The sequence below is a fragment of the Saccopteryx leptura genome, chromosome 6 (assembly GCF_036850995.1).
Source record: "Saccopteryx leptura isolate mSacLep1 chromosome 6, mSacLep1_pri_phased_curated, whole genome shotgun sequence".
NCBI lineage: Eukaryota > Metazoa > Chordata > Mammalia > Chiroptera > Emballonuridae > Saccopteryx > Saccopteryx leptura.
In genome coordinates, this window is record NC_089508.1 from 1,270,498 (window position 1) to 1,294,943 (window position 24,446).

The 24,446-nt window shown below is 66.8% G+C and overlaps 1 protein-coding gene across 3 annotated transcripts in view; it reads right to left on the reverse strand.

Moving 5' to 3' along the window:
- Nucleotides 1-475: 475 nt before the first annotated feature.
- MTA1 (metastasis associated 1) overlaps nucleotides 476-24,446 on the reverse strand; it is a 37,975-nt gene continuing 14,004 nt past the window's right edge. Inside the window, exons 3-22 of one of the 3 annotated variants that reach the window (XM_066341454.1) lie at nucleotides 18,968-19,061; nucleotides 14,643-14,693; nucleotides 14,389-14,515; nucleotides 14,215-14,278; nucleotides 12,160-12,277; nucleotides 9,729-9,831; nucleotides 9,376-9,475; nucleotides 8,676-8,864; nucleotides 7,522-7,596; nucleotides 7,321-7,379; nucleotides 5,851-5,966; nucleotides 5,452-5,603; nucleotides 5,173-5,362; nucleotides 4,980-5,069; nucleotides 3,842-3,994; nucleotides 3,664-3,699; nucleotides 2,240-2,251; nucleotides 1,522-1,553; nucleotides 1,202-1,353; nucleotides 476-1,115 (exon numbers count right to left, since the gene is read on the reverse strand). In XM_066341454.1, the coding sequence (XP_066197551.1) occupies nucleotides 965-1,115; nucleotides 1,202-1,353; nucleotides 1,522-1,553; nucleotides 2,240-2,251; nucleotides 3,664-3,699; nucleotides 3,842-3,994; nucleotides 4,980-5,069; nucleotides 5,173-5,362; nucleotides 5,452-5,603; nucleotides 5,851-5,966; nucleotides 7,321-7,379; nucleotides 7,522-7,596; nucleotides 8,676-8,864; nucleotides 9,376-9,475; nucleotides 9,729-9,831; nucleotides 12,160-12,277; nucleotides 14,215-14,278; nucleotides 14,389-14,515; nucleotides 14,643-14,693; nucleotides 18,968-19,061 (2,064 nt within the window). In that variant the 3' untranslated portion in view covers nucleotides 476-964. Of the gene's footprint in view, nucleotides 1,116-1,201; nucleotides 1,354-1,521; nucleotides 1,554-2,239; nucleotides 2,252-3,663; nucleotides 3,700-3,841; nucleotides 3,995-4,979; nucleotides 5,070-5,172; nucleotides 5,363-5,451; nucleotides 5,604-5,850; nucleotides 5,967-7,320; nucleotides 7,380-7,521; nucleotides 7,597-8,675; nucleotides 8,865-9,375; nucleotides 9,476-9,728; nucleotides 9,832-12,159; nucleotides 12,278-14,214; nucleotides 14,279-14,388; nucleotides 14,516-14,642; nucleotides 14,694-18,967; nucleotides 19,062-24,446 lie in introns of those variants that run through there. The other 2 variants (XM_066341455.1, XM_066341456.1) reach the window with 2 other exon arrangements.

A 24,446-nucleotide genomic window follows, 5' to 3' on the forward strand; every position in this document is an offset into this window, starting at 1 on the left:
AGGAGGCAGGTGTGGGCAGAGGTGAGGGGGCGGCAGGCAGGTGAGGGGGCGGCAGGCAGAGGTGAGGGGGCGGCAGGCAGAGGTGAGGGGGCGGCAGGCAGAGGTGAGGGGGCGGCAGGCAGAGGTGAGGGGGCGGCAGGCAGAGGTGAGGGGGCGGCAGGCAGAGGCGAGGGGGCGGCAGAACCCCTAGCCCAGCCTGGAAGCCCGAACAGCCACTGGCCACGATGGCTCATAGGGCTTCTCTGGGAGGGTCCTCTGCCCCAGGGCCCCAAGGAGACTCTCGGGCCTGGAGCCACCCATCTGGCGCAAGAAGTGACCCCCAAGACTCAAGCTGCGGCGCCCCCTGGACCCACCCTGGCCAGCAAGCCCAAGCTCTGCCGCTATCCAGCCTTGGCTGGCTCCTCCAAGGGGCCGGGGCCGGGGAGAGCTCTGGCTCCGACAGGGAGAGGAAAAGGAACAAAAAGACACAAGAAGGTCTCGTCGGTTTTTTATTTTTATGAGTTTTTTTTTCTTTGTTTTTTTTTAATATGAAAATTACTTGAAAAGACAAGGGGCCAACCCCACCAGGCAGCTCGGCTGGCTGCTGGCTGCGCCGATCCTAACATTCCAGGTGTAAGTTACAGAGCTTAAGTTCATCTACAAAAAAAGTAATAAAAATAAAATTTAAAATGGCACCTTCAACAGAATACAACAAAACTCTCGGCCGGCCCATGGAGCCCGCGGTGTGGTGCGGACCCGGGCGGCTCCTCACTCTGCTCCGGCCAAAAAAGTAACACAAAGCTACAAACAGCTCCTGGGCTTTCCCGGAATAAGTTAACCACACTTCTCCTCGCCCGCAGTGCGGGGCGGGAGGAGCAGTTTCTCTGCAGGTGAGGGTGGGAGGGCGCTACCAAACCAGGCGGGCGGGCGGGCGGGCAGGCGGGGGCTGGTCTGTGGTCAGAGCGGCCTGGGGCGGCGGCAGGGCCTAGTCCTCGATGACGATGGGCTCGTCGTTGACCGGCGCGGGCGGGGGCGGCCGCAGGGGCAGGGCCTGGCTCTGGCGCAGGGCGATGGGCTTGTAGGGCCTGCGGGCAGCACGCTTGGTCTCCGAGGATGAGAGCAGCTTGCGAATCTTCCTGTGAGTGCAGAGCGACCCGAGTGACGGAAACCCACAGCCGCCCCCACTGCCCACTCGGCCACCCGGCCCGCCCGGAGGCCCCACCTGGTCTCCTCGGTGGCCATGTAAAAGACGTCGTCGGGAGCGTCGATCCAGTTCATCCTCCGCCGTTTGACGGGGGGCAGGGAGCCCCCCCGGATGAGGCGCACTTTGGTGGGGTACGACTTCCCGTTGAGCAGGAGATTCCGGCTTGGTCCCTGGGTGAGAGAGGGCATGAGAGGGCACCCCAAACCCCCGAGGTGGTCGGCTCACTCTGAGGGCTAAGGGCACCCTCCCCCCACTCCCTCCACGGGTCCCACTGGGCTCCTCCCAAAAGCCCCAAGGCGCTGAGCACACAGGTGTGCACCTGCACAGCGCCCCCTTACCATGTGCCTGGTCTGCCCGTGGTTCGCCAGGCCTGACAAGAGGGAGGACAGCACGTGAGGCACACAGCCCAGGGCGTCCACATTCACACACCACAGAACCCCAGCCTGCCCCGGGAGGCGAGAGACCCCTGGGGCCAGGCCCGCTCCCACCCTCATCGCCGACCCAGGTGGGACCTAGGGGACGAGACGAGGTGGCTCAGCTATCCTTGGTCTGGCCCAGCCCAGCCCAGCAGCCCACACCTCCTGGGGCTCTGAGGGCCGCTGCCTCCGATCCAACAGCCTGTTCCCACTACGCAGGCCTGTGCCACCGACTCGGTCAAGACCAACAAAGCCCAGTGCACACAGGGACCAGGCCTCGCCTGACACAGAGAGCCCCTCACAGGCGGCCACTCCTTGGCCAGCACCACTGAGACCCCAGGACTGGGGGTCTGCAGCTGCAAGCCCCCAGCCGGGCGTCAGGACAGGCGCGGGGTCAGGTCACAGCCCACACCACTGCCTGGGCCTGGCCACTCCCGGAGGTGCCCAAGGCCCCTGAGCACCACATCCCTCTGCCCACGTGCGTGCGTGTGGAGGGGCAGCCTGAGCTGCTCGAGCTGCTCTGCCCCGGGTGCCGGCCGCCCGGCTGACCCGCAGCGTCCTGCTCTTTCCACACGTGCTCCTCAGCTGCAGCCACCTTCCCCCTGTGGTGCCCAGCCGGTGGGGCCACGGCGCTACTTACCCAGGTAAGTGCCTATCAGAGCGACGAGTTGTGGAGAGAAGGAAACACACACCGAGCATTAGAGTGAGTCGTGCCCGCAGGAGCCAGCCGGGGGTGCAGAGGGAGGGTGTGGGTTAGTGAGTGAAGGTCCCCAGGCGGGTCCAGCCCTGCCCAGAGCTCCAGACCACGTGCCCAACGGAAGTGGACACAGAAGCACCCCAACTTTGGGAAATCCCACGAGAGCATGTGGACTTCATCCCCCTTCTTGTCAATGGCTCTTTCTAAAACAAGCCCAAAGCCCAGGGCACCGACTCCCGCCTGCGGGCTGCACTGGAGAGCTCCCGGGCGCCCGTAGGGGCGGCGGGCAGGGCCAGCCCTGCTGCGGAGATGCAGCAGCGGGCAGCCTGCTCCTGACAAGACTCCCAGGGAGGCCGCAGGGCCACCGGACCCCCAGGTGGGTGAGGTGACAGAACCAGGAAAACAGAACTGCTGCTGACCCCACAGGACATGCCTGCTGGGGCTCCAGGCGCAGCGGAGGGACAGTGTGCCAGGAGAGGGGGCTGGCTGGGTGGCCCCTGCTGCCACCTTCCGGTCCCCAGGCCCGCCCAGGCCACACCCCACACGTCCCCAAGACTGCCGAGCCTGGTCCACCCGCTGTCCTGCTGGCCCCGAGGGAGCCAACAACCCCCCAGTCCTGAGCTTGGGTGGGGCGTTCTGGGCACAGCCAGGCTGGCCGGGCCATGGTGCCATGGTCCCCGACGGCCCATCCCCAGGGGCTGGCGGGCACTCAGAGCATGTTCCTTGAACCTCCCACCCACGTGGCTCCCCGTCTCCCCGTCTCCCCCACAGCTCCTGCTGCAGACAATAGTGCAGGCCCCTCCCAGCCCCCAAGCCCGAGGGTGCCCCTCCCACCACTAAGGGGCAAAAGCGGGACCCAGATCACCGGAAGCCCCGTCCTGAAGCCACAACCAACCCCACACTGATGGCAGGAGGGCCCCGAGGCGGCTCCCCCCACGGCGACCACACCCACAGCGCCGTCACCCCCTGCCCCTCCCCCAAGGCAGGGCGCACTCAAGTTGCAGGCACAGCACGGGTGACCCCAGAGCGGAGGCTGCGAGCATGCGGCTATCACAGCGCGACAGCAGACAGTGCCGGCGGGCAGCTGGGCACCAGGGCCACACGAGCAGGGACAGTCCACTGACCAGGCGCCGGGCCAAGGAGGAGGGACGGCCCCAGAGCCAGAGGCCCTGGGCCAAAAGCAGGGCGTTTGGGGCAATCGCGCCCGCAGGAAGGGCTTGGTTCTTGGCCGACAAGCGACAAGTGAGCTGGGGGCCGTGGCGTGCGGCCTGGCCCGCGTGGACTGCCCCGTGGACGCGCCCTGGGCCGCCTGCCACGCCAGGCAGCGAGCACAGACACAGCTCCGCACAGCGCCCGCCAGGCCTTACCCCTACTGGGCATCAACAGGCGCTTCTTCATGTTGCCTGGCAGCGCCCGACAGCGGGGGAGAGAGGGAGAGAGAACACGGTCAGCAGGCGCCAGCGCGGGGCGAGGGGCCGGACACTCGGGGGCCGCAGGCGGCACTGGCCGACCGCCGAGGCCCGCCGGCCTCGCTGCCGGACTCACCGTCCATGCCGTTGTGCTGCTCGTAGCTCCTCTTGCCCAGGATGGTGGGCGAGCCGTTGTTGATGACGGGAGCCGACTTGGCAGGGGTCAGGCCACCGAGCACGCCGGACACGCTCTTCACCGGGTCGGGCTTGGGGGGGCGGGGGTGGGTCTCTGTCAGGAGCAACGCAGGCAGGAGCTTGGAGAGTGCGGGACGGCAAGGCAGCCCCAGGCCCCGTCCTGACCGAGGGTGACCTCTGCCACCCACCCCCAGCACCCACGCCAGGCCTGTACCTCAGCCCCAAGCCAGCTGGCCGACCACTGGGCGGCCGCCAGCCGCTTACAGGCTCCAGACAAAGGCACGTAAACCAACAGGCCCATTAAAGGCCTCCAGGTCCAGGCCACCGGAGCTGATGGCAGAGGGCTGGCCGCTGGCCAGGCGATGAGTTAAGAGCCCCGCAGGCCGGGCCGAGGACGGGCCCCACCGAGGCCTGGCCTGCAGGCGCGGGCTCACGTTGGCTCAGACATTCCAGCCGCTGGCAGCTCTCGGGCCACAGGACACCTCCTCCCCCAGGACAGGGTGAGGCTGGCGGCCCCAGGACCAAGACCCCAGACAGCAAATGATGCCAAAGCCACTTATGTTTGAGTGGGGCACACTTAGCTCACCGTTCTGGAATGTCCTTCATGGAAGCAAAGTCACCTCCACGCGAGAGGGACTGACTCATGAGCCCGCCCAGAGCCTGGCCGCGTGGCAAGCCCGGCCCCAGCCCACCTGAGGCCCACGGCCCAGCCCCCTGAGCTCGGCAAAGGTGACCAGGGATGCCTGCTGAGGTCCTCAGGGTCCCCAGGCCACGAGGGCCCTCTGTGTGACTGCCGCCTGCCCAGCACGGGCCTACCCTCCAGGGCGTCCTCCTGCAGGTGTCTCCAGAAGACACTTGTCCTTGCCGGCAGGCACCACAGGGGCGGCCAAGCCCGACCTGAACCCCAGCCCCGGCCCCTGCAGGGGCACTAGGAGCAGGCACTCGAGGTGCCCTGGAGACAGAACCCGTGGGGGGACGGGCGGGGGTCAGGAGTGCAGGAAGGCACATGTCACAGGCGCAGCACTGAGGCGACGCCCCTCCCGGTGGGCACCATGCCGCGTGGTGGGGGGCGGGCTTACCGAGATACCGCAGCACGGCTTCCAGGGGCTTCCGCACGGCCTGCTTCAGCACCAGCGGGCTCTGCGAGGCTTCGGGCAGCCGGGCGGTGCCTGTGGGGCAGGCAGGGTGGGCGGCTGCAGGAGGGGAGCCCGGGACAAGCGCCTTCCCTCCCACGGGGCGGGACAGAGAGCCCGGGCTGGGGAGGACACTCACACTCGGCCTTGATGGCCGCGCTGTTGATGGGCAGGTAGGGGTGCCGGGCGGCGCGCCACGGGCGCAGGATCTCTCGGCACAGGCGCCGGGCGATCCGGGTGAGCTTGGTGGTGTGCAGGTAGAAGGCCTGTCTCGTCTTCATGGCGAACTTGGGGCTCCCGCTGCTCCGGGCTGGGATGCCGTGGGGGCTCTGTGGAAGGGGGCGCGCCGCCCCGACACAGCGCCATGACCGCGGGCCGGGCCGCCGGGCCGTGCGCGGGTGGGGAGGAGGCCACTTACCATGTTACTGCGGTTTGGTCCTGGCCTCTCTCCATCTAACCGGGTTGGCATTTTCAAGCCACCATATTTCTTCCAATATGTCCAACAAGATGCGCAGAGACGACACTGCATGTTAGGGGGACCCCAAGAATACCACTGGTAAGACTGGGTGGCTACGGACAACAAAGTTGGAAATAGACGGATTCTTAAGCAGAACCAGTGATGGCAGAGAGCATTCCACAGCTGTCACCTGCCCGCCTCGCCGCCTCGCCCCGGCCCCGGGCCCCGTTCGCCCCGCCCCAGAGGGCTTCCCCGGGCAGCGTGCAGCCTCCGCCCCCCAGGCGGGACTCCTGGGCCAGGGCTGGGCGCCCGCCGCTGCGGGCTGGGGCGCGCCCGGGGTGCCGGGCGGCAGGCACTTACTGTAACAGCTCTCGCAGGCCCGGCCAGCCCCGGGGCTCTGGCCTGGTGCGCCCGCACCATTCACCACACCCGCCTTGACGTTGTTGACGCTGATCTGGTTCGGGTTGGGCTTGTTACTTAGAGTAAGGGAGAGAGAGGGGCGTCACGGGGCCGCCACGCTGCTGGTGTACCGCTCCTGGGGAGACCGTCCTCGGGGGTGCGCCATCTGGTGGGGGTGGCGGTGGGCTTTCTACCCTCGAGTCCTAAAGGGCTTTCATGGAGGGGCCAGCCCTCGTCCACACCCTGTCCGGCCCGTCCCCTGGCGCTCAGCTCAGCGATGAACCCGGCCCGGGCACCAGAGCTACCCGGGAGGCCGAGGAACGGCCGGGCCACAGCCGCCCCCACAGTGCCACGGGCCACAGCCACCCGGAACAGCCCGGGCCACAGCCACCCGGAACAGCCCGGGCCACAGCCGCCCCCACAGTGCCGCGGGCCACAGCCACCCGAAACAGCCCGGGCCACAGCCACCCAGAACAGCCCGGGCCACAGCCACCCGAAACAGCCCGGGCCACAGCCACCCGGAACAGCCCGGGCCACAGCCACCCAGAACAGCCCGGGCCACAGCCACCCGAAACAGCCCGGGCCACAGCCACCCGGAACAGCCCGGCCACAGCCACCCGAAACAGCCCGGGCCACAGCCACCCGGAACAGCCCGGCCACAGCCACCCGAAACAGCCCGGCCACAGCCACCCGGAACAGCCCGGGCCACAGCCACCCGGAACAGCCCGGGCCACAGCCACCCGGAACAGCCCGGGCCACAGCCACCCGGAACAGCCCGGGCCACAGCCACCCGGAACAGCCCGGGCCACAGCCACCCGGAACAGCCCGGGCCACAGCCACCCGGAACAGCCCGGGCCACAGCCACCCGGAACAGCCCGGGCCACAGCCACCCGGAACAGCCCGGGCCACAGCCACCCGGAACAGCCCGGGCCACAGCCACCCGAAACAGCCCGGGCCACAGCCACCCGGAACAGCCCGGCCACAGCCACCCCCACAGTGCCGCGGGCCACAGCCACCCGGAACAGCCCGGGCCACAGCCGCCCCCCACAGTGCCGCGGGCCACAGCCACCCGGAACAGCCCGGGCCACAGCCGCCCCCCACAGTGCCGCGGGCCACAGCCACCCGGAACAGCCCGGGCCACAGCCGCCCCCCACAGTGCCGCGGGCCACAGCCACCCGGAACAGCCCGGGCCACAGCCGCCCCCCACAGTGCCGCGGGCCACAGCCACCCGAAACAGCCCGGGCCACAGCCACCCAGAACAGCCCGGCCACAGCCACCCAGAACAGCCCGGGCCACAGCCACCCGGAACAGCCCGGGCCACAGCCACCCGAAACAGCCCGGGCCACAGCCACCCAGAACAGCCCGGCCACAGCCACCCGGAACAGCCCGGGCCACAGCCACCCCCCCCCCCAGAGCCGCGGGCGCACTCACTAGTTGGGGATATAGACTTGCTTCAGCTTGCTCTCCGCTTCGGCGGCTTTCAAACGTTTCTTAAAACAAAAGAGAAGATCAGAGGGGCCAGCGGGCGGCCGGGGGGCTGCCCTGGGGGGGAGGGGGCTCCGGTCCCCCCACCGTCCGCCCTGTGAGGGGTCGGGGCCAGAGCCACACTGCCCGGGGCGCCCCAGGGCCCACCTGCTGCACGTATCTGTCGGTGGTCTTCCACATGTAGTAGTACTCAATGATGCTGGTCAGCGACTTCCAGGGCAGCTGCGGGGAGAGGGCTGCTTCAGGGGCTGCGGCCGCCTGCAGAGCGCTGCCCGGGGTAGTCTCGGGCGGCCCTGCACTCCTGACACACTTCTTATCCGAGTCTGAGACCCCCTCCTGCCCGGTGCCTGCTCACGGGACAGTGCTGCCCACAGCCCTGGTGCTGCCCGAGCAAGCGCGTCCAGGCCAACGTCCCGCAGCGTGGACCTCAGGGTCCCCCCTGGAGTGGGCTTACAGTGCTACCACAGGACCGACCTCCCAGGCCAGCTGGTGGACGCAAGGCCCGGCCTCAACCTAGCTACGGTGCTGCCTCGCCGAGGCAAGAACGCAGGCCCCGTCGGCGCTGCGCCCACCTGACCCATCACAAGGAGGGCACAGGGCCTCCAGGACCAGGGGGTGCCCTGCCAGGGTCTCCCAGTGGCTGCGGCTCGTCCTGCGCCCCCAACCCTGGTCAGCCTCGCTACCTCCATGCGCAGCGGCCCCTCAACTCCGCTCTCGGTCTCACGGGGTCCTGCTCACACGGCTCAGGCTGCCAGTGCCCCTGCTTCACGGGGCCGCCCACAACCTGGGCGGCCGGGGGCGCGCCTGCCCGCGGCTCGCTGGCCTGACTGTGCTGCCCTCTCTGGGCCCTGACCACCGTCACTTCCGTGCCCTTGGAGGTCCCCTGCGCCCCCTGGGGGCACTCGGGCGCGAAGCCCGCCCCTGCTGAGGACGCTCCTGTCAGATGACCGCCTCAGACAGTCACCCGGCACCTTCTGCACGGACACGTGCCGTTCTGGGGGACCACTGGGCTCGTTGTTCTTTTCTCCAGAGGGGTTAAGTGTTCCAGAGAGACGTAACAGTGGGGAGGGGTCCCTGAGGGCACGGTCCCTACCCGTGCTACAATCCTCACGGCTCCCTGGGTGCACACGTGCAAGGGACACAGATCAAGGGCACAGCAAGGAGAGGTCAGCTGGTAAAAACAACAGCACGACCAAGCCCACTCCGGGGGGCACCGGGGTCCTAGGCGGCAGCGCTGACCCGCCCCCTGGCAGCAGGCGAGGAGCTCGGGCGGGGCCGTCCTGCGTCTCCCGCCTACTCACGAAGTCCTGCTGGATGTCCGTGAAGTCCTTCCCGTACTTCTCCAGGGCCTCCTCGAAGAGGCTGGCCTCCGCGGCCGACCACTCCTCCATCTCGTCGCGGCAGAGCACCGGCCCTCCCTGCGGCACCAGGGCCGAGATGGCCTTGGCAACGTCGTACACGCTCTTGTGCAGCGTGTCCATGGCGTGGAACTGCGGCGAGGGAGGCAGGGTCACCAGGCTGCGCACACCTGCCGTGCCCACCCGGGCCCCCACAGGACGTGAGAGCACCACCCCCACCTAGCAGGAAGCCAGGAGCCACAGGGGTGCTGGGGGTGCACGGGCAGGGGTGGCCTGCAGAGCTGGGGGCGGGCAGCTCGGAGCAGCAGGCGGAGGTGGGCACGCTCCAGGGTGACCCTGCCTGGGGGGGGGGACGGGCTTGGCCAGGCTGGAGCCTGGGGTCAGGCCCAGCACGTGGGCCCCCAGACAGCGGGCTGTAGACCTGCTTCTTGCTGCCGATACCCCCCCCCCCCCGCTGGTGCAGTGACCCCAGGGAGGAAGCACCGCGGTGGGCAGGGCAGGCGCTACAACCACAGGAGAGGCTGCGCCCTGTGCTGGAAGGAACAGGCGGCGAGGACAGGACCTGAGGACGCATGGGCCCACCCTGGCAGTGGTCTCCACAGTGGGCGTCCTGGACCTCGGCCGCTGAACCACGCCCACTCACCAGCGTGATGTCCCGGGAGGCCGCGGCGGCGCTCATGTGCAGGCTGGGCTGCCGGACGGAGCTGCTGCAGTCGAGCGCCCGCGCGAAGGTGCCCACGGAGCTGGGGAGGAGGACAGACACTGAGCACCGGAGCCAGCGGGCAGGAGGGGCAGCCAGCACCAAACCCGGACACTGAAAGGCTGGGTGGGACACAGGAGCGCGGCCACACTGACCAGCGTGGGCCCGGGCAGCAGGGACAGGAACTGGGCAGCATCGACTCAGAACTCCCTCACACGCCGGGGAGGCCCCCGCAGGACAGGACAGGACAGAGCGGGCCACACCCAGTGCCCGCAGGGCCGGGCAGCAGCACCCACCGGGCCACCACCAGGAACTGGTCGATCTGCTTGTCCACGAGCGGGTTGTGCGCCTCCCACACCTTGGTCTCCAGCTTGGACTGGTCGCGGCCGTCCTCCTCGCCTGCGATGAAGCAGCGGCCCCGTGAGTCCGACGAGACCCCCAGGAGACCCGAGCCTTTGGCGGCGCCTTTCGGGGCCAAGGGTCTGCCAGCTCTCCCGGTCCCACGAGGGACAGACCTGCAGCGTGGCAGGGAGCCGCGAGTGCGCGGCCGCGGGGTGGCCGGGCCTCACACAGCGTGAGACACACGCCTGTGAGTGCACAGGGGCCACACAGCCGGCACGCGGCCTGTCAGCCGAGCCGAGCGCCTCTTCCTACACCCGGCCAGAGAGGAGGGCCCCCGACAGACAGACCAGCCACCAGGGAAGGATGTGTGCACGTGCGTGTGTGTGTGTGTGTGTGTGTGTGTGTAGGCGTGTGTGTGCATGAGTGTGAGCACGAGGCGGGTATAAAAGACGTGCAAAGAGCAGGACCAGACCAACGAGGCGTCACGTCCCTGAGAGGAGCGAGCAGGTGGCTGGAAGGGCAGCCGGCATTTAGGAAGGTCAGACCACTCGGAGGAAAGGCGAGAGCCGAGGGTGGGGGAGGGTGTGGGCAGCCTCCTCCTGCCTCCGGAGCCTGGGTGCAAAGGGCACACGTGCCGGCTGCTCCCCTGGGAGGGGCTGGCGGAGGGGAGAGGGGGACCTGAGCTCACACCGTGCGAGCTCGTCCCAAGAACCTGCCCGGCGGGCGGAGGACGGGAAGGACGCACTGGCCGGGGGCCCACGAGGACGCACAGGGAGGCCTGGCCTGCACTGTGGCCCGGCCACTGAGCGGCAACGAGCACGCGGCCCGGAGGGAGAAGCTCAGGCACGAGGACAGCGTCACCGCAGGCCGCCCCATCCCGCAGGGCACAGGGTGAGCCACAGCCACCGGGAGACCCGCCTGAGGTCCAGCCCACAGTCCTGCTGCACCACCAACAAAGCATCTCAGCAGCAGCGGTCTTCAGAGACAGGGAAACACAGGGGAGGGGACAGCCCCCAAGCTGCAGGTGGCTGTGGAGGGGTGGCCTTCACAGGAGGCGGCCTGCTCACGGCTCTGGAGGGGCCTCAAGGAGGGTGGGACAGGCTGCCCAGTGCGGCCACCACTGTCCAGTGACTGGAGACACAGCTTCATCTCAGCACCCCAAGGAGGCCTACAGAGCTCCCTGGCCACCATGGTCAACCGGGCTGGGCGAGGGCCTCATCTCCCAGGTACACGCACCGGCTGAGACCGAACACACGGCCTCCCTGGCCAACGCACTGCCGCGTAGGGTGCAGACTGGACAGAGAAGAAGGGAGGCAAAGCTGCTCACGGCCCCTGGGCTGCAGGAAAGAGGGAGGGCAGGGGGCCAGCGCGGAGCCCCCCAGCGCAGTGGGCCTCAGACGGACTGGACCCCCCACCAAACAGAACTCGGCAAAAACAGATCCATTTAAAAATTTTTTCAGAGAAAAAAAGAGCTTTTTAAAAACCTAAGGAGCGCCCTGGCCAGTTGGCTCAGTGGTAGAGCGTCAGCCTGGCGTCCAGAAATCAGGTTCAATTCCCGGCCAGGGCACACAGGAGAGGCGCCCATCTGCTTCTCCACCCCCTCCTCCTTCCTCTCTGTCTCTCTCTTCCCCTCCCGCAGCCGAGGCTCCACTGGAGCAAAGATGGCCCGGGAGCTGGGGATGGCTCCTTGGCCTCTGCCCCAGGCGCTAGAGTGGCTCTGGTCATGGCAGAGCGACGCCCCGGAGGGGCAGAGCGTCGCCCCCTGGTGGGCGTGCCGGGTGGATCCCGGTCGGGCACATGTGGGAGTCTGTCTGACTGTCTAGCCCCGTTTCCAGCTTCAGAAAAATACAAAAAAACAAAACAAAACAAAAAAAAACCTAAAGAGCCCTGGCCGGTCGGCTCAGTGGTAGAGTGTTGGCCTGGCGTGTAGGAGTCCCGGGTTCGATTCCCAGCCAGGGCACACAGGAGAAGCGCTCATCTGCTTCTCCACCTTTCCCACTCTCCTCTCTCTCTCTCTTCCCCTCCCACAGCCAAGGCTCCGCTGGAGCAAAGTTGGCCCAGACGCTGAGGATGGCTCTGTGGCCTCTGCCTCAGGCAAGAATGGCTCTGGTTGCAACAGAGCAACGCCACAGATGGGCAGAGCATCGCCCCCTGGTGGGCATGCCGGGTGGATCCTGGTGGGGCACATGCGGGAGTCTGTCTGCCCCGCCCTTCTCACTTTGGAAAAATACAAAAAAAAAAAAAAATAATAATAAATAAACTTAAGGAAATGCTGCCAAAGGGACACAGAAGCTCTGCGCACCAGGCGTGGCCAGAGGGGTCCTGCACGGGCCCTGGGCTGGCTGCCAGGATGCCCGCTTGAGCCACTCTACCTCGCGGCCCTACCTTCCTTCAGCAGGTCCGTGATGTCCGCCTGGTACCGGTTCCCCACCCGGATCTCCCCTTTGTCGGCCAGCAGGGTCTTCTGCTGCGGGTCGTAGACGAGCGAGTAGAAGAAGAAGTCCTAGAAGACAGCACAGGGGACAGACGGGTCAGCGCGGGCGCCCCAGGGCCTCGCCGAGCCCCACGCCACGCTGCCCGGAGGCGGGGAAATCAGGAAGGACCCCAGGTGACTGCTGTGCCCGAGGCCCGCGTGCTGAGACGCCCGTGACGACTGGACGACACCAGCCCCTCCCCCCCAGGCAGTAGCAGTTCCATTAGCAGCAGCGGTTTGAAACGTTCGTTTATGGAAGTGTTTAACAGCAGCCAAGACCCTGAGACAGGGAGGAACGAGTCTGACAGATTCTGGGCACATCCGTCGAGAAGATGGCGGGTTTCCTGCCGTCGTCCCAGAAGACATACACAAGGCGCGTCACAGGCTGTTCCGGAGGCGGCGCCCAGGGCTGTGGGTGCAGCAGCGGCCCCACGTGCTCATCCCCCCCACCCCACTCTACGCGGCCTCGCCCCATGTGACAGCTGCCCGCTGCCCACCCCTCTGGCCAGCACTACTGTGCTGACGCTGCCGTGTTTCCTAGAAAAGGCCTGAGTGGTGGTCAGTGACCCAGGCCCAGGGCGGGGGCTTCTCCCTGGCTGCCCGCTCCCCCTCCCATCACCCTCAGACTCCTCACCTCACCTCACCGCTCGGGACTCCTCTCTGCAGCTTTCCCCGCCCCCAACGCCTGCCTGCTGCTCTGAGTCAGTCAACCCCCCTGTGCTTCCCTCATGCCGCCGAGAGGACCCGACTGTCCATGCCACTTTCCTCTTGGTCCGAGCCCTGGTCACTGCAACTGCCCATCAGGACTGTCCATCTGTGACCCAAGCGGGGGCTGCATCACAGTGACCCTCGCCCAGGGTGGTCCGGTCTCAGAGAGAGACGGCTGCCCCATGCTAGGGTCTCAGGACACCTGTCTTCTTTCTCACTGTGTGAGAATGAACACTTCTTAAACACCCAGGTGCCCCCACCTGGGGACACACACAGGACCCTCCACCCAGGCCGGGCCCACGTCCACACACATTACGCAGCCCACGTGTGCTTACCAGAGCTGATGGTTTTACAAAAGCCTCCCTGCTCACAAGCATCATTCCAAGTGTGGCTGTCCCTGAGGTCTTTCTAAACCACAGACAGCGTCCCCCATCCCCAGTGGGCTCATCCCACGACGCCCAGCGGCTTCCTGGGCAAAGCTGGTCATGCAGAGCACTTCCCACAGGGGGCCCAGGCCACCTATCCGACGGGGCCAGGCCCATGCGGCTCCCTGGCTGACCGTCACATCTGTCCTGCGGGATACACTTCAGGCACTGCCCCCTGCTGGCAGCTTCCCAGATGCCTGAAGTTGAATCAGGCCCCGGGTGCCGGACCGGTGTCTCTGGTCATCCACAGCCCGGTCCCCACCCACCCTGCTCCACTGAGCCCCCAGACGACCCGGCGGTGTGACAGGGTCCACGTGCCCGGAAACAGTGGTGCCCTGTCCACTAAGTCACCAACATGCCCTAGCCTCCCAACCCCACTGGGCCCGAGAGCACACGCTCTGTCCACTGGCCCGTCCCTCACCAGGCCATCTGCTCCCCAGGGACATGCGCTGTCTGGAGACGCCAGTGTCACAGCTCGGGGTGGGTGGCATCCTACAATGCGCACACCCCGGGTTCTTGTCCAAAGGAGGGACGTGGTAGGACCACGGCCCAAGGCCGTGACTGTGCTGACATTTTTAACTTTATAAACGTAGAGAGCCTCCTCACCACCCAGCCAACACAGCTCACAGCAGCCAGGGCTCGCGGCGGCTCAACAAGCAGCACTGTCCTTGTCTAGATCTCCCAGACGGGTAGTCTGGACGCGGGCCAGGGGGAGGGACCGGGCTATGGGCAGGGCAGGGTCTGGGCCTGAGTGAGCCAGGGGAAGTGACGCCCCCAGACCAGCGGACACCCGCCCACCCCCCACCCCCCCACCCCCCACCAGCCGCCCCTCACCTCCCGCTCCAGGTAGGACTTGAGCGACTCGGTCTCGTTGAGCAGAGTGACGCTGCACTTCCCTCTGCAAGAGAACCGGCCTCGGTCAGGGGGCCGCCCCACCCCTCCCTCCTCCTCCGCCAGCCCCGCCCCCGCCCCGCCCATGCCCGCCCCCGCACCCCAGGTGCCAGCCACCTGATATGGGTGGCAGGCAGGGACTCCAACTGCCTCGAGAGGAACAGCTCGCGGTGCCGCAGCTGGTGTTTGAGCTTCTCGGGGAGGTCGACCATCTCGGGGTTCTCCATCTCCTCCTCGATTTCCCCTGGAGGACCAGGGCACTGTCAGCCGACCCGCACCCCAAGGACCGCCCGGCGGGCTGCGTAAGGGGATGGGGAGGTCCCCCTCGGCCCAGCAGCACAGACCCCACCCGACCCGCCAGGGCGCCTTACCTTCCTCGCCGTTGTCGGCCCCGGGTCCGGTTTTGTAGCAGACGGACAGGGCTGGAGAACAGACAGGCCGGACAGCGGTTAGCGCAGCCCAGAGGCACGGGCCGTGGGGGCAGGGAGGCCTCCACCCTGAGGCCCCCAGCACACACAGCCCGGGGTGGGGTGCCCCTGAGGGCAAGGTGGAGGTCTGGGGTAGTGCGAGGGGAACTGGGAGACAGGGCCAGGGCAGAGGCACCTGGAGCTCAGCCACCCCAGGGCTGCCACCCCTGCTCTGGGCAGCGTCCTGGGGAGTGGCCAGCGGCACAGCCAGGACCCTGCCCTCTGTCCAGGCGCCGGGTATGGATTTTCCAGCTGCACCGCCTTCCTCAGAGCTGGCAGATGGGAGCTGCCTTGCTACTTTGAGCACAGCCCCCCACCTTTTGGCGGCCATGGCCAGTCACCACCCGCCTGTGGCCCTCTGCTGCCCCCCTGTGGCGACTGTGGGGCATCCCAGCGTTCCGGGCAGAGTGTCAGTCTGTGGCCTGGGCACAGGGCTGAGGAAGTGGTCTACCCCAGGGAGTGGGCCATGGCAGCCCGAGAGCCCACACTGCCGGCCTCCTCACCTCCCTGCCCACTCTCAGGAACCCACAAGCCTCCAAACACCAGCCCTGTGATGGCCCCACTGGGCCAGGCCGCTCAGCAAGGATCTGGGGCCAGAGGTGGTTACCCTGGGCCCCAGGGGTAGCCCCTGTGGGCAGATGCAACCCAACACAGCCCACAACGGTTCCAGGACCCCCGCCCGCCATCCTGCCATCAGCAGTGGTGAGGCGAGAGCTCTGGGGACAGGTGTCCAGGGCCCCGTTCACAGCCTCAGGGCAGCCAGGCCTTGCGTCAGCCAACAGCACAGGAGCAGGGAGAAAGGTTCCCTACAACCCACACCTCTCTGACATGCCAAGCCTCCCCTGGGCCCTGCAGGCCCTCAGCACTCAAGTGGTTGACCAGGGCAGGTGACCCGTGGCATGGAGACCCCGCCCCCAGACTTGGCAGGCTCTCCTCCCATCCCCCTCCCACTCACCCTATTGACTCTGGGGGGTCCCAGGGAGGGCCTGTTACCTGTGCCTGAGGTGCCCCCCGGGGAAGGTCCCACCCTCACAAGGACACACACACATACATGTGTATGCTGCTTGGGGGCCCGTGAGGAGCAGGGTTCAGCGTGGCCGGGAGACCCCATACTTGAGTCACTCCAGTCCAAAGGACATCCTAGCAGCTGCTCCGACCACACAGCAGTGCCCCTGGTTCTCCGTCCCTCTGGCCAGAAGGACACAGCCCCCCCCCCCGAGGCTAGGCTGGGCACTGGGCACAGCGCTCACAGGGGAACACACCAGAGGTGGCCACACACTGAGACAGGCCAGCTGGTGGCCTCATAGGCGCTGTCACGTGACTCACATTCCCATGAGCTGCTTTTAGTCCACAGCGTGGAACTTCCAGTGCACAGGGCTGCCTGCAGACAGGCTCCCAGGGCAGCTTTCTGGGGACCCTCGGTCCCAGGGGCTCTTCTGGCACCTTGGGGCCACGGCCTGGGCTGGGCGGCTGCCCTCTGCCAGAGCCACCAGCTCCACTGCGGCCCTACTAGAGAACCTGCCCCTCCCTCCAACTGCGCCCGTCACAGAATGCCTGTCAAGCTCCCTCCCGATGTCACCTGGCCACCAGGGTGCACACGGCACAGCCACCTGGGCCCGCTGGGCCAGAGCGTGTCATCATGTGCCAAGGGGGTGAGGGGCCCCTTGCTCTGGGCCGGGCAGTGGACACAGGTGAGGAGCCCCTAGGTCAGCAATGCCTCCAAGTCAGCAGTCACAGGCCCGCGGGCCAGCAGGTCCATGGCCCGGCCAGCCCGCTTCTCAGAGCTGTCAGCTTCCCAGGGGCCAGGAGCAGGAGCTGGCCCTGCTGACACCCGCAGGGCCTGGAGCCGAGCACCAACCCCTCCTCTGGACACACAGCCTGTGGGTGGACCCTGGAGCCCCTCAGCTCTGCTCCTTGGCACCTGGAGACCACAGAGTGCGGGGCTGGTGGACACAGGCTTTCCGGTCAGAGGTCCCCCTCCAGCTCAGCTTTGTCACCCACCACGGAACACAGAGCCACCTGCGTCATGGGGACACTGGCTCGTGCATGGCGGCCAGAGAGAACTGACGAGCCCAAGAAAACACCCTGAGCTGGGTCCTGCAGCCTCTTGCAGACAGGCCAGACAACCCACGGCCCCCTGTGGGCCAGCCGCACAGCCCTCGCTCACCCCTGCTCAGCACGGGCCCCTGTGGGCCAGCCGCACAGCCCTCGCTCACCCCTGTGGGCCAGCCGCACAGCCCTCGTTCACCCCTGTGGGCCAGCCGCACAGCCCTCGTTCACCCCTGCTCAGCACGGCCCCCTGTGGGTCAGCCACACAGCCCTCGTTCACCCCTGTGGGTCAGCCGCACAGCCCTCGTTCACCCCTGCTCAGCACGGGCCCCTGTGGGCCAGCCGCACAGCCCTCGTTCACCCCTGCTCAGCACGGGCCCCTGTGGGCCAGCCGCACAGCCCTCGCTCACTCCTGCTCAGCACGGGCCCCTGTGGGCCAGCCGCACAGCCCTCGCTCACCCCTGCTCAGCACGGGCCCCTGTGGGCCAGCCGCACAGCCCTCGCTCACCCCTGCTCAGCACGGGCCCCTGTGGGCCAGCCGCACAGCCCTCGCTCACTCCTGCTCAGCACGGGCCCCTGTGGGCCAGCCGCACAGCCCTCGTTCACCCCTGTGGGCCAGCCGCACAGCCCTCGCTCACTCCTGCTCAGCACGGGCCCCTGTGGGCCAGCCGCACAGCCCTCGCTCACTCCTGCTCAGCACGGGCCCCTGTGGGCCAGCCGCACAGCCCTCGCTCACTCCTGCTCAGCACGGGCCCCTGTGGGCCAGCCGCACAGCCCTCGCTCACTCCTGCTCAGCACGGGCCCCTGTGGGCCAGCCGCACAGCCCTCGCTCACTCCTGCTCAGCACGGGCCCCTGTGGGCCAGCCGCACAGCCCTCGCTCACCCCTGCTCAGCACGGGCCCCCGTGGGCCAGCCGCATAGCCCTCGCTCACCCCTGTGGGCCAGCCGCACAGCCCTCGCTCACCCCTGTGGGCCAGCCGCACAGCCCTCGTTCACCCGTGGGTCAGCCGCACAGCCCTCGTTCACTCCTGCTCAGCACGGCCCCCTGTGGGTCAGCCACACAGCCCTCGTTCACCCCTGTGGGTCAGCCGTACAGCCCTCGTTCACCCCCGCTCAGCACGGGCCCCTGTGGGCCAGCCGCACAGCCCTCGTTCACCCCTGTGGGTCAGCCGCACAGCCCTCACTCACCCCTGCTCAGCACGGGCCCCGGTGGGCCAGCCGCACAGCCCTCGCTCACCCCTGTGGGTCAGCCGCACAGCCCTCGCTCACTCCTGCTCAGCACGGGCCCCTCTGCTGAGCTCGGGCATCGGGCACTGCTCAGCTAATGGAAACAGGCTCCCTGCTGTGCCTGTGCCCGCCCCAGCGAGAAGAGGGTCCGAGATGCCACAGGCTGCTCCGTCCCCGCTGGCCCTGGACGTGTGGAGTACGCAAGGGCAGCCTGCTGCCGAAGGAAACACGGGGACCAGCACCAGTCACGGCCGCCCGTCTTCGAGGACAAGGAGTACCGGCCAGCACCGTGCTGGTTAAAACCCTTCGAGTAGTGAGGTTTTCTTCACGCTCACTGACCCCCGGGAGTGAGTTTTTTTCAAAAAGTGAAATTAGTTCCAGTTTTATTAACATAAAACCATGTTTGTCTGATAACCAATTTATGGAAACAAGCAGAACGTATATTTGCCTTTCTTTAATGTTGCCATTGTACGTGTACGACCGTCCTCTGGCAGGTCAGGAGGCACGAGGACGCACAGGCACTACTCAAAGGGTTCACGGGGCCCTCTCCGCGTCAGCGCTCCTCAGACGCCGTGTGAAGTGTCAGCATGGAGACCTTAGTCTCTACAACACGTGGAAACTTCTCCACAAAGTACAAACGAGCAAAAAGTCGGCAGGGCCAGCAGCGCCAGTGCCTCCGTGCCCGTCTGAACCCAAGGCCCCACCCCGTGCTGCCCCCACCCAGGAGCTGACCCAGCTGGACCTGACCTCTCACAGTCAGTCTTATGAGGGACAAGCCTCAGGCAGTGACACTTCCTGACTCCCTGCGGGTCACAAGGACACGCCAGGCCTTCAGAGGAGGGCAGGGGAGGACACGCACAGAAGCTCCCTGAAGCCCACCCGGGAGGGGGGACTCACGGAGTGACCCTGGGGGTGGCGGGGTGGGCGGGGCCCCCGGGAGGGGCAGGACTCACTGGCGTGCTTGTCGGCCAGAGCGATGAGGGTGCTGGAGATGTCCCGCCTCCGGTAGAAGCACACCACCTTGGCCTCCACGTTCCCGTTGGCCGTCTGCAACAGCAAGGGCATGTCACCGGAGGGCCGGCCCGGGGACACTCGCTGACCCGAAGCCCCGGATCTACCCGTCCTCCTCCCTCCCGCGGACGCTGACACCTCCTTCACCCCGGCCTCCCACTGCCTCTGCCTCCTTGCTGTCCAGGGGACCTCCCTCAGGCTTGGGACCACACGCTGGTTGACACCTGGCCACCAGAAGGTCAGCTGTAACCAACCAGAGTTCAGCCTGGGGACCCCTCGCCTAGGCAGCTCGGGGAGGAGGCGGATGGAGGACAGGTGGCCGCTGGCTGGTGTCACTCCCAGCCCCGAACACAAGTGCTGGGGGTCTGAGAGGCAGCCCAGGTGGGGCCTGCAGAGTGCATGCCCCAGCACCGGGGCCAAGCTGCTGTCCAACGCCGGAGCTCAATAAATACCCGAGAACAAGGGCCAGTGGCCACTGGGCACTCACAGGGAGAACTTAGCTTTTCCCAACTAACAGGAGCTCGTATTGTTTTTTACATGAGGCAGACCAGGACAGACAAGGGAGACAGATGAGAAGCATCAGCTCGTAGTTGTGGCACTTAGAGGCTCACTGACTGCTTCACCTACGTGCCTTGACCGGGGCGGGGGGAGGGGGGGGGCCCAAGCCAGTGACCCTGAACTCAAGTTGGTGACATTGGGGTTTCAAACCTGGGACCTCAGTGTCCCAGGTCAGTGCCCCAGCCACTGTGCCACCACGAGTCAGGCAAAGTTCACAACATTTTTAACGATAATGCTAAAATTCTATCATAACTGTAATCTGTAGAATGTCTCATACTAGCACTGACACAATCAAACAAAATGATCTTTAAGGAAAGCATTTAACTTTTAGTTACTTAACCCATTTAAGACCAGGAATCTCTTAAAGTCTTGGGAGTTTCTCACAGAAGCCTGTGAGCAGGGGCCATGAGCACGCACGCTGCTGCTTTGCACACACGTGTCACACAAGCAGTTCCGATTCGCGAGCACCTGCAGTAAAGCACAGGCCGCAAGTCCGACCAAGACTCTCCCGGGAAACACGGTGCTCGCCACGGCGAGGGACGTCCTCCACGGCGAACACTGCAGACAGCCCCCAGGACGAGGCTTCCTGTGGGCGCTGTGCTGTGGCGTTCATCCCAGTCGCGACGGGCCCTGTGGGCGCTGTGCTGTGGCGTTCATCCCAGTCGCGACGGGCCCTGTGGGCGCTGGCACCTGTGCCGGGACGGCCTCGTGGGCTGTGGAGGGAGCCGTTCACGTCTGCTCTGCCCCAGCTGCAGCATGGCCCGAGCACCTGCACAGTCCAGCCCGTCCTCTGCTGACGGCCCAGCCTGTGCCCACCGGGCGGGACCCAGGAGGCCCAGCCTCGGAACCTGCCGTCCAGGCCCCTCTGTGCACTCTGCCCTCACAACAGCAGTCCTCCCCCTGCTCTGCTCGGGCCCTGGAAGGAAGCTGGGAGGGCCGCAGGGCCCCCTTGTCCGCTTCCTGAGCGCCCAGGGAGCCCAAGCTCCCACGGGACCGGGTCCCCAGGGCTCCGAGTGGGGTCCCCGGGCTGCCCCATCTCCTCTGCCTTTTGACCTCTGTTGCACTTGTCCCATCTTCTAAACCTAACAGGATTCCTATAGTTTGGCTTCCGAGTCCATGAGGTCCTTCCCGGCGGCTCCTGCCGGTGGCAGGATCCCACGACACACAGGCGACTTGGGGGGCCCCCCGCCCGCTGGCCCCTGCACCTATCCGGGCTGCAGACTGGCGCCAGCCAGGCCCATGCTCGCGTCCACTGCCGCGCTGCGGGTCAGCACCCGTCCCGTGTCCCCGCCCGATCTCTGCTCTCGTGCCCCAGTCCCGCCCCCTTTCTTTCTTTCCAAATCAGTCATTTTCTCTAGTTTTGTAAAAACTTAACTTTCTGTGGGAACAAGGTCAATGCAATGCACATGTCCAACCAACGTACTAAAGAGAAAACCTGACAAATCTTTTGAAAGTTCAGACAAGCCCCGAGCCCTGGTGGGGGACACTGCCGGCCACCCGCCTGTCACTGGGCCCAGCAGGCGGGAGAGCGGGTTGAGCGGGACGGCCCGTGCCTGGGGCAGCCTCACAGAAGCAGACCCCGACGCTACAGGCCAGGCCACCCGTTTTCTTAAAGAAAGCTCATTTCAGGATAGCTTTTGACTCAGAAAACGGCAACACGCCCGCGCCCCTGCCCCTGGGCCCCCGGACTCCGCTGCACCCACAGGTGTCAGGCCTATTCCCACCTGGTGCCCTCACCCACTCAGCTGCGGGACCCCAGTCAGGTCCCCGCAGGCCCTCAGACCCGTTTCTAATGTGCGGACACAGTGAGGACCACCAGAAGTCCCTGGCTGTTGCTGACCAGGTGCCGGTGTCTCTCGGGACGTGGCGTGGGCGGGTCGAGCACAGGGAGGTGGTGTGTCGCAGGCCCCGACTTCCCTCAGCTTGTCCCTGTTCCACAATTCCTACCACCGGTGCTGATGGCGCAGTGACCTCGCTGGACGCCGCAGTGACCCCGCTGGATGCTGCAGTGACCGCGCTGGACACCGCAGTGACCCCGCTGGACGCTGCAGTGACCCCCGCTGGACACCGCAGTGACCCCGCTGGATGCCGCAGTGACCCCCGCTGGATGCTGTAGTGACCTCGCTGGACACCGCAGTGACCCCCGCTGGACGCCGCAGTGACCCCGCTGGACGCCGCAGTGACCCCTGCTGGATGCTTCAGTGACCTCGCTGGACGCCTCAGTGACCTCGCTGGACACCGCAGTGACCTCGCTGGACGCCGCAGTGACCTCGCTGGACGCCTCAGTGACCTCGCTGGACACCGCAGTGACCTCGCTGGACGCCGCAGTGACCCCTGCTGGATGCTTCAGTGACCTCGCTGGACACCGCAGTGACCTCGCTGGACGCCTCAGTGACCTCGCTGGACGCCGCAGTGACTCCGCTGCCTGGCCTAGCGCCTCCTCTTCTGCCCGCCACTGGGAGGCACCAAGTCACCACCCCCTTCACACCTGGCGGCTTACACTGAGACTTCCTGCAGCCCACAGAGCTGCTCCGCCCGCAGGCCTCCGGCCCCAGGACGCCCAACCTGCTTCCCGAAGGGCACGGGGGTCTGTCCACTTTCCGTTTCTTCTGCTCTGATGCCAGCTTCGGTCCGTCGTGATCGGTGCTCAGGTGAAAGCCCCCCTGAGCTCCTCCTGCTGCTGGGCGCCCCGCTGTTCCCAAGGGGGCAGGCACTGTCCTGGCTGTGAAGACAGGCGTGCTCTCTGTCCTCCTGCCAGCAGACGCTGCCCTGGGGCCCCTGGGCTGAGCAGCAGGGGGGGCCCCGTCAGGAGCCACGCACGACCCGTTTCCAGCCCGTGCCTGAACCGCACTCGCCCGGGCAGAGTCCGTCCTCCAGCCGGCACTGAGCCCGCGGCCCGACCTCTGACGGGTGTCCTGTGTTCTGGAACCGTGTGGGCAGCGCCGTCCCCCCTCAGCGGAGCATCTGGGCAGCATCCCCTCCTCTCCTGCGGGGCAGCCCTGGGGCCTCTTCCCTGCTGCCTCGTGGTGTCACCAGCGGGAGAACGGCGTGCGTGCTCCTTCGCCCTACAGGCCCGGCCACCTCTAGAGTCCCGCCCGGCCCGGGTTCTCTGGCGCTTGACCAACCTGACCAGTAAAGGGGATGGCAGACGTGCCCACGCCCCACGGCCACTCTGACACGGGCACCAGCCGCTGCCACCGGGGCAGGTCAGCTCTGCCCGCACACGTGACTGTCACGGGCGAATGCCACAGCCCCACTGGTCAGCGCAAACCCCACAGACCCGGGCGGAGGTGCCAGACGCCGGGCCCCCCGTGAGACCCGCGGCCACGGGAGAGTCTCCAGCTGTCCACGCCTGGTCATCACGTCCCCGAGCCAGCACCGCCGACACGTGCAGGTGGGTGGCCACTTGCTGCTGTCCCAGCCCCCCCTTCTGCTGGCCCTGGGGTACAGGCAGGTGGTGAGCAGGGTCTCCGGTCCAGCAGCACTGGCTTCACAGGACTCCCCATCACTGCCCTGACACTGCCGCCTGCAGACCCGGCCACGGGCCTTCCGGAAAGTTGCTCCGATCCGTGACGGGCTGCAGTCAAGCTGGGGCACCCCCACCTCCTCGTCCCTGGGGTGGGGGCACACACGGCACTAAGAGGCCCTCGCCCCTACGGCCGTGCGTCAGGGTTCCGCTACGGCTGAGTCTGACCTGTGGGGCTCAAGTCAACACCGCAACCCTCCCACCCTGTCCTGCTGGTCTCAGGACGCCCAGGCCACAGAGCCACGGGACCTGTGGTCCAGGGAAGTAGCTTCCCGAGGGCTAGCCTCACAGAGGCACAGCAAGGTCCCCTCGCGGGCACAAGTGACAACAAGCACTGTGGGGGTGGGTAGCCCCCCTGCAGGAACTGAGACAGGCCTGGAAGGAAGAGGTCGCAGGGCCACAGCCTGTGCTGACCCAGCACCACAGTGGCGACTGCCACGTCCACGTCCGAGGGGGAGGGTACCCCAACCCAGTGCTGCCCAGGAAGCCTCCAATCAGGGGGCAATGCTGCCCAGGAAGCCTCCAATCAGGGGGCAATGCTGCCTAGGAAGCCTCCAATCAGGGGGCAATGCTGCCCAGGAAGCCTCCAATCAGGGGCAAGAGAGGTGGGGAGGATACCCCAACCCAGTGCTGCCCAGGAAGCCTCCAATCAGGGGGCAGGAGGGGGAGGGTACCCCAACCCAATGCTGCCCAGGAAGCCTCCAATCAGGGGGCACGAGGGGGAGGGTACCCCAACCCAGTGCTGCCCAGGAAGCCTCCAATCAGGGGGCACGAGGGGGAGGATACCCCAACCCGATGCTGCCCAGGAAGCCTCCAATCAGGGGGCACGAGGGGGAGGATACCCCAACCCAGTGCTGCCCAGGAAGCCTCCAATCAGGGGGCACGAGGGGGAGGATACCCCAACCCGATGCTGCCCAGGAAGCCTCCAATCAGGGGGCACGAGGGGGAGGATACCCCAACCCAGTGCTGCCCAGGAAGCCTCCAATCAGGGGGCACGAGAGGTGGGGAGGGGTCCTTTGGGGGACTGCTCAGCCAGGACAGCAAGGGGCCCAGGGCAGAGACAGTGAGTGCTGGAGAGGGGGGAGGCACAGGTGAGGACCCGCGAGGCCACGCCCCCAGAGGCCACGCCCCCGACCCCAGTCGCAGGTACAACCAAGTCTTCTCTGTAGACGTGGGGCAGGGAGGGAGGAGGCGGCCAGAGAGCACAGGAAGGAGGCAGAGGGGCAGCAGCAGCCACCTGAGGCCCTGAGGCCCGTGCCCAGGCCGGGAGGGGCTGCTGCGGGTCCCCAGCTGTGCCGGGAGCCACCCAGCCTGACCCTCTCAGCACTCCTGTCCTG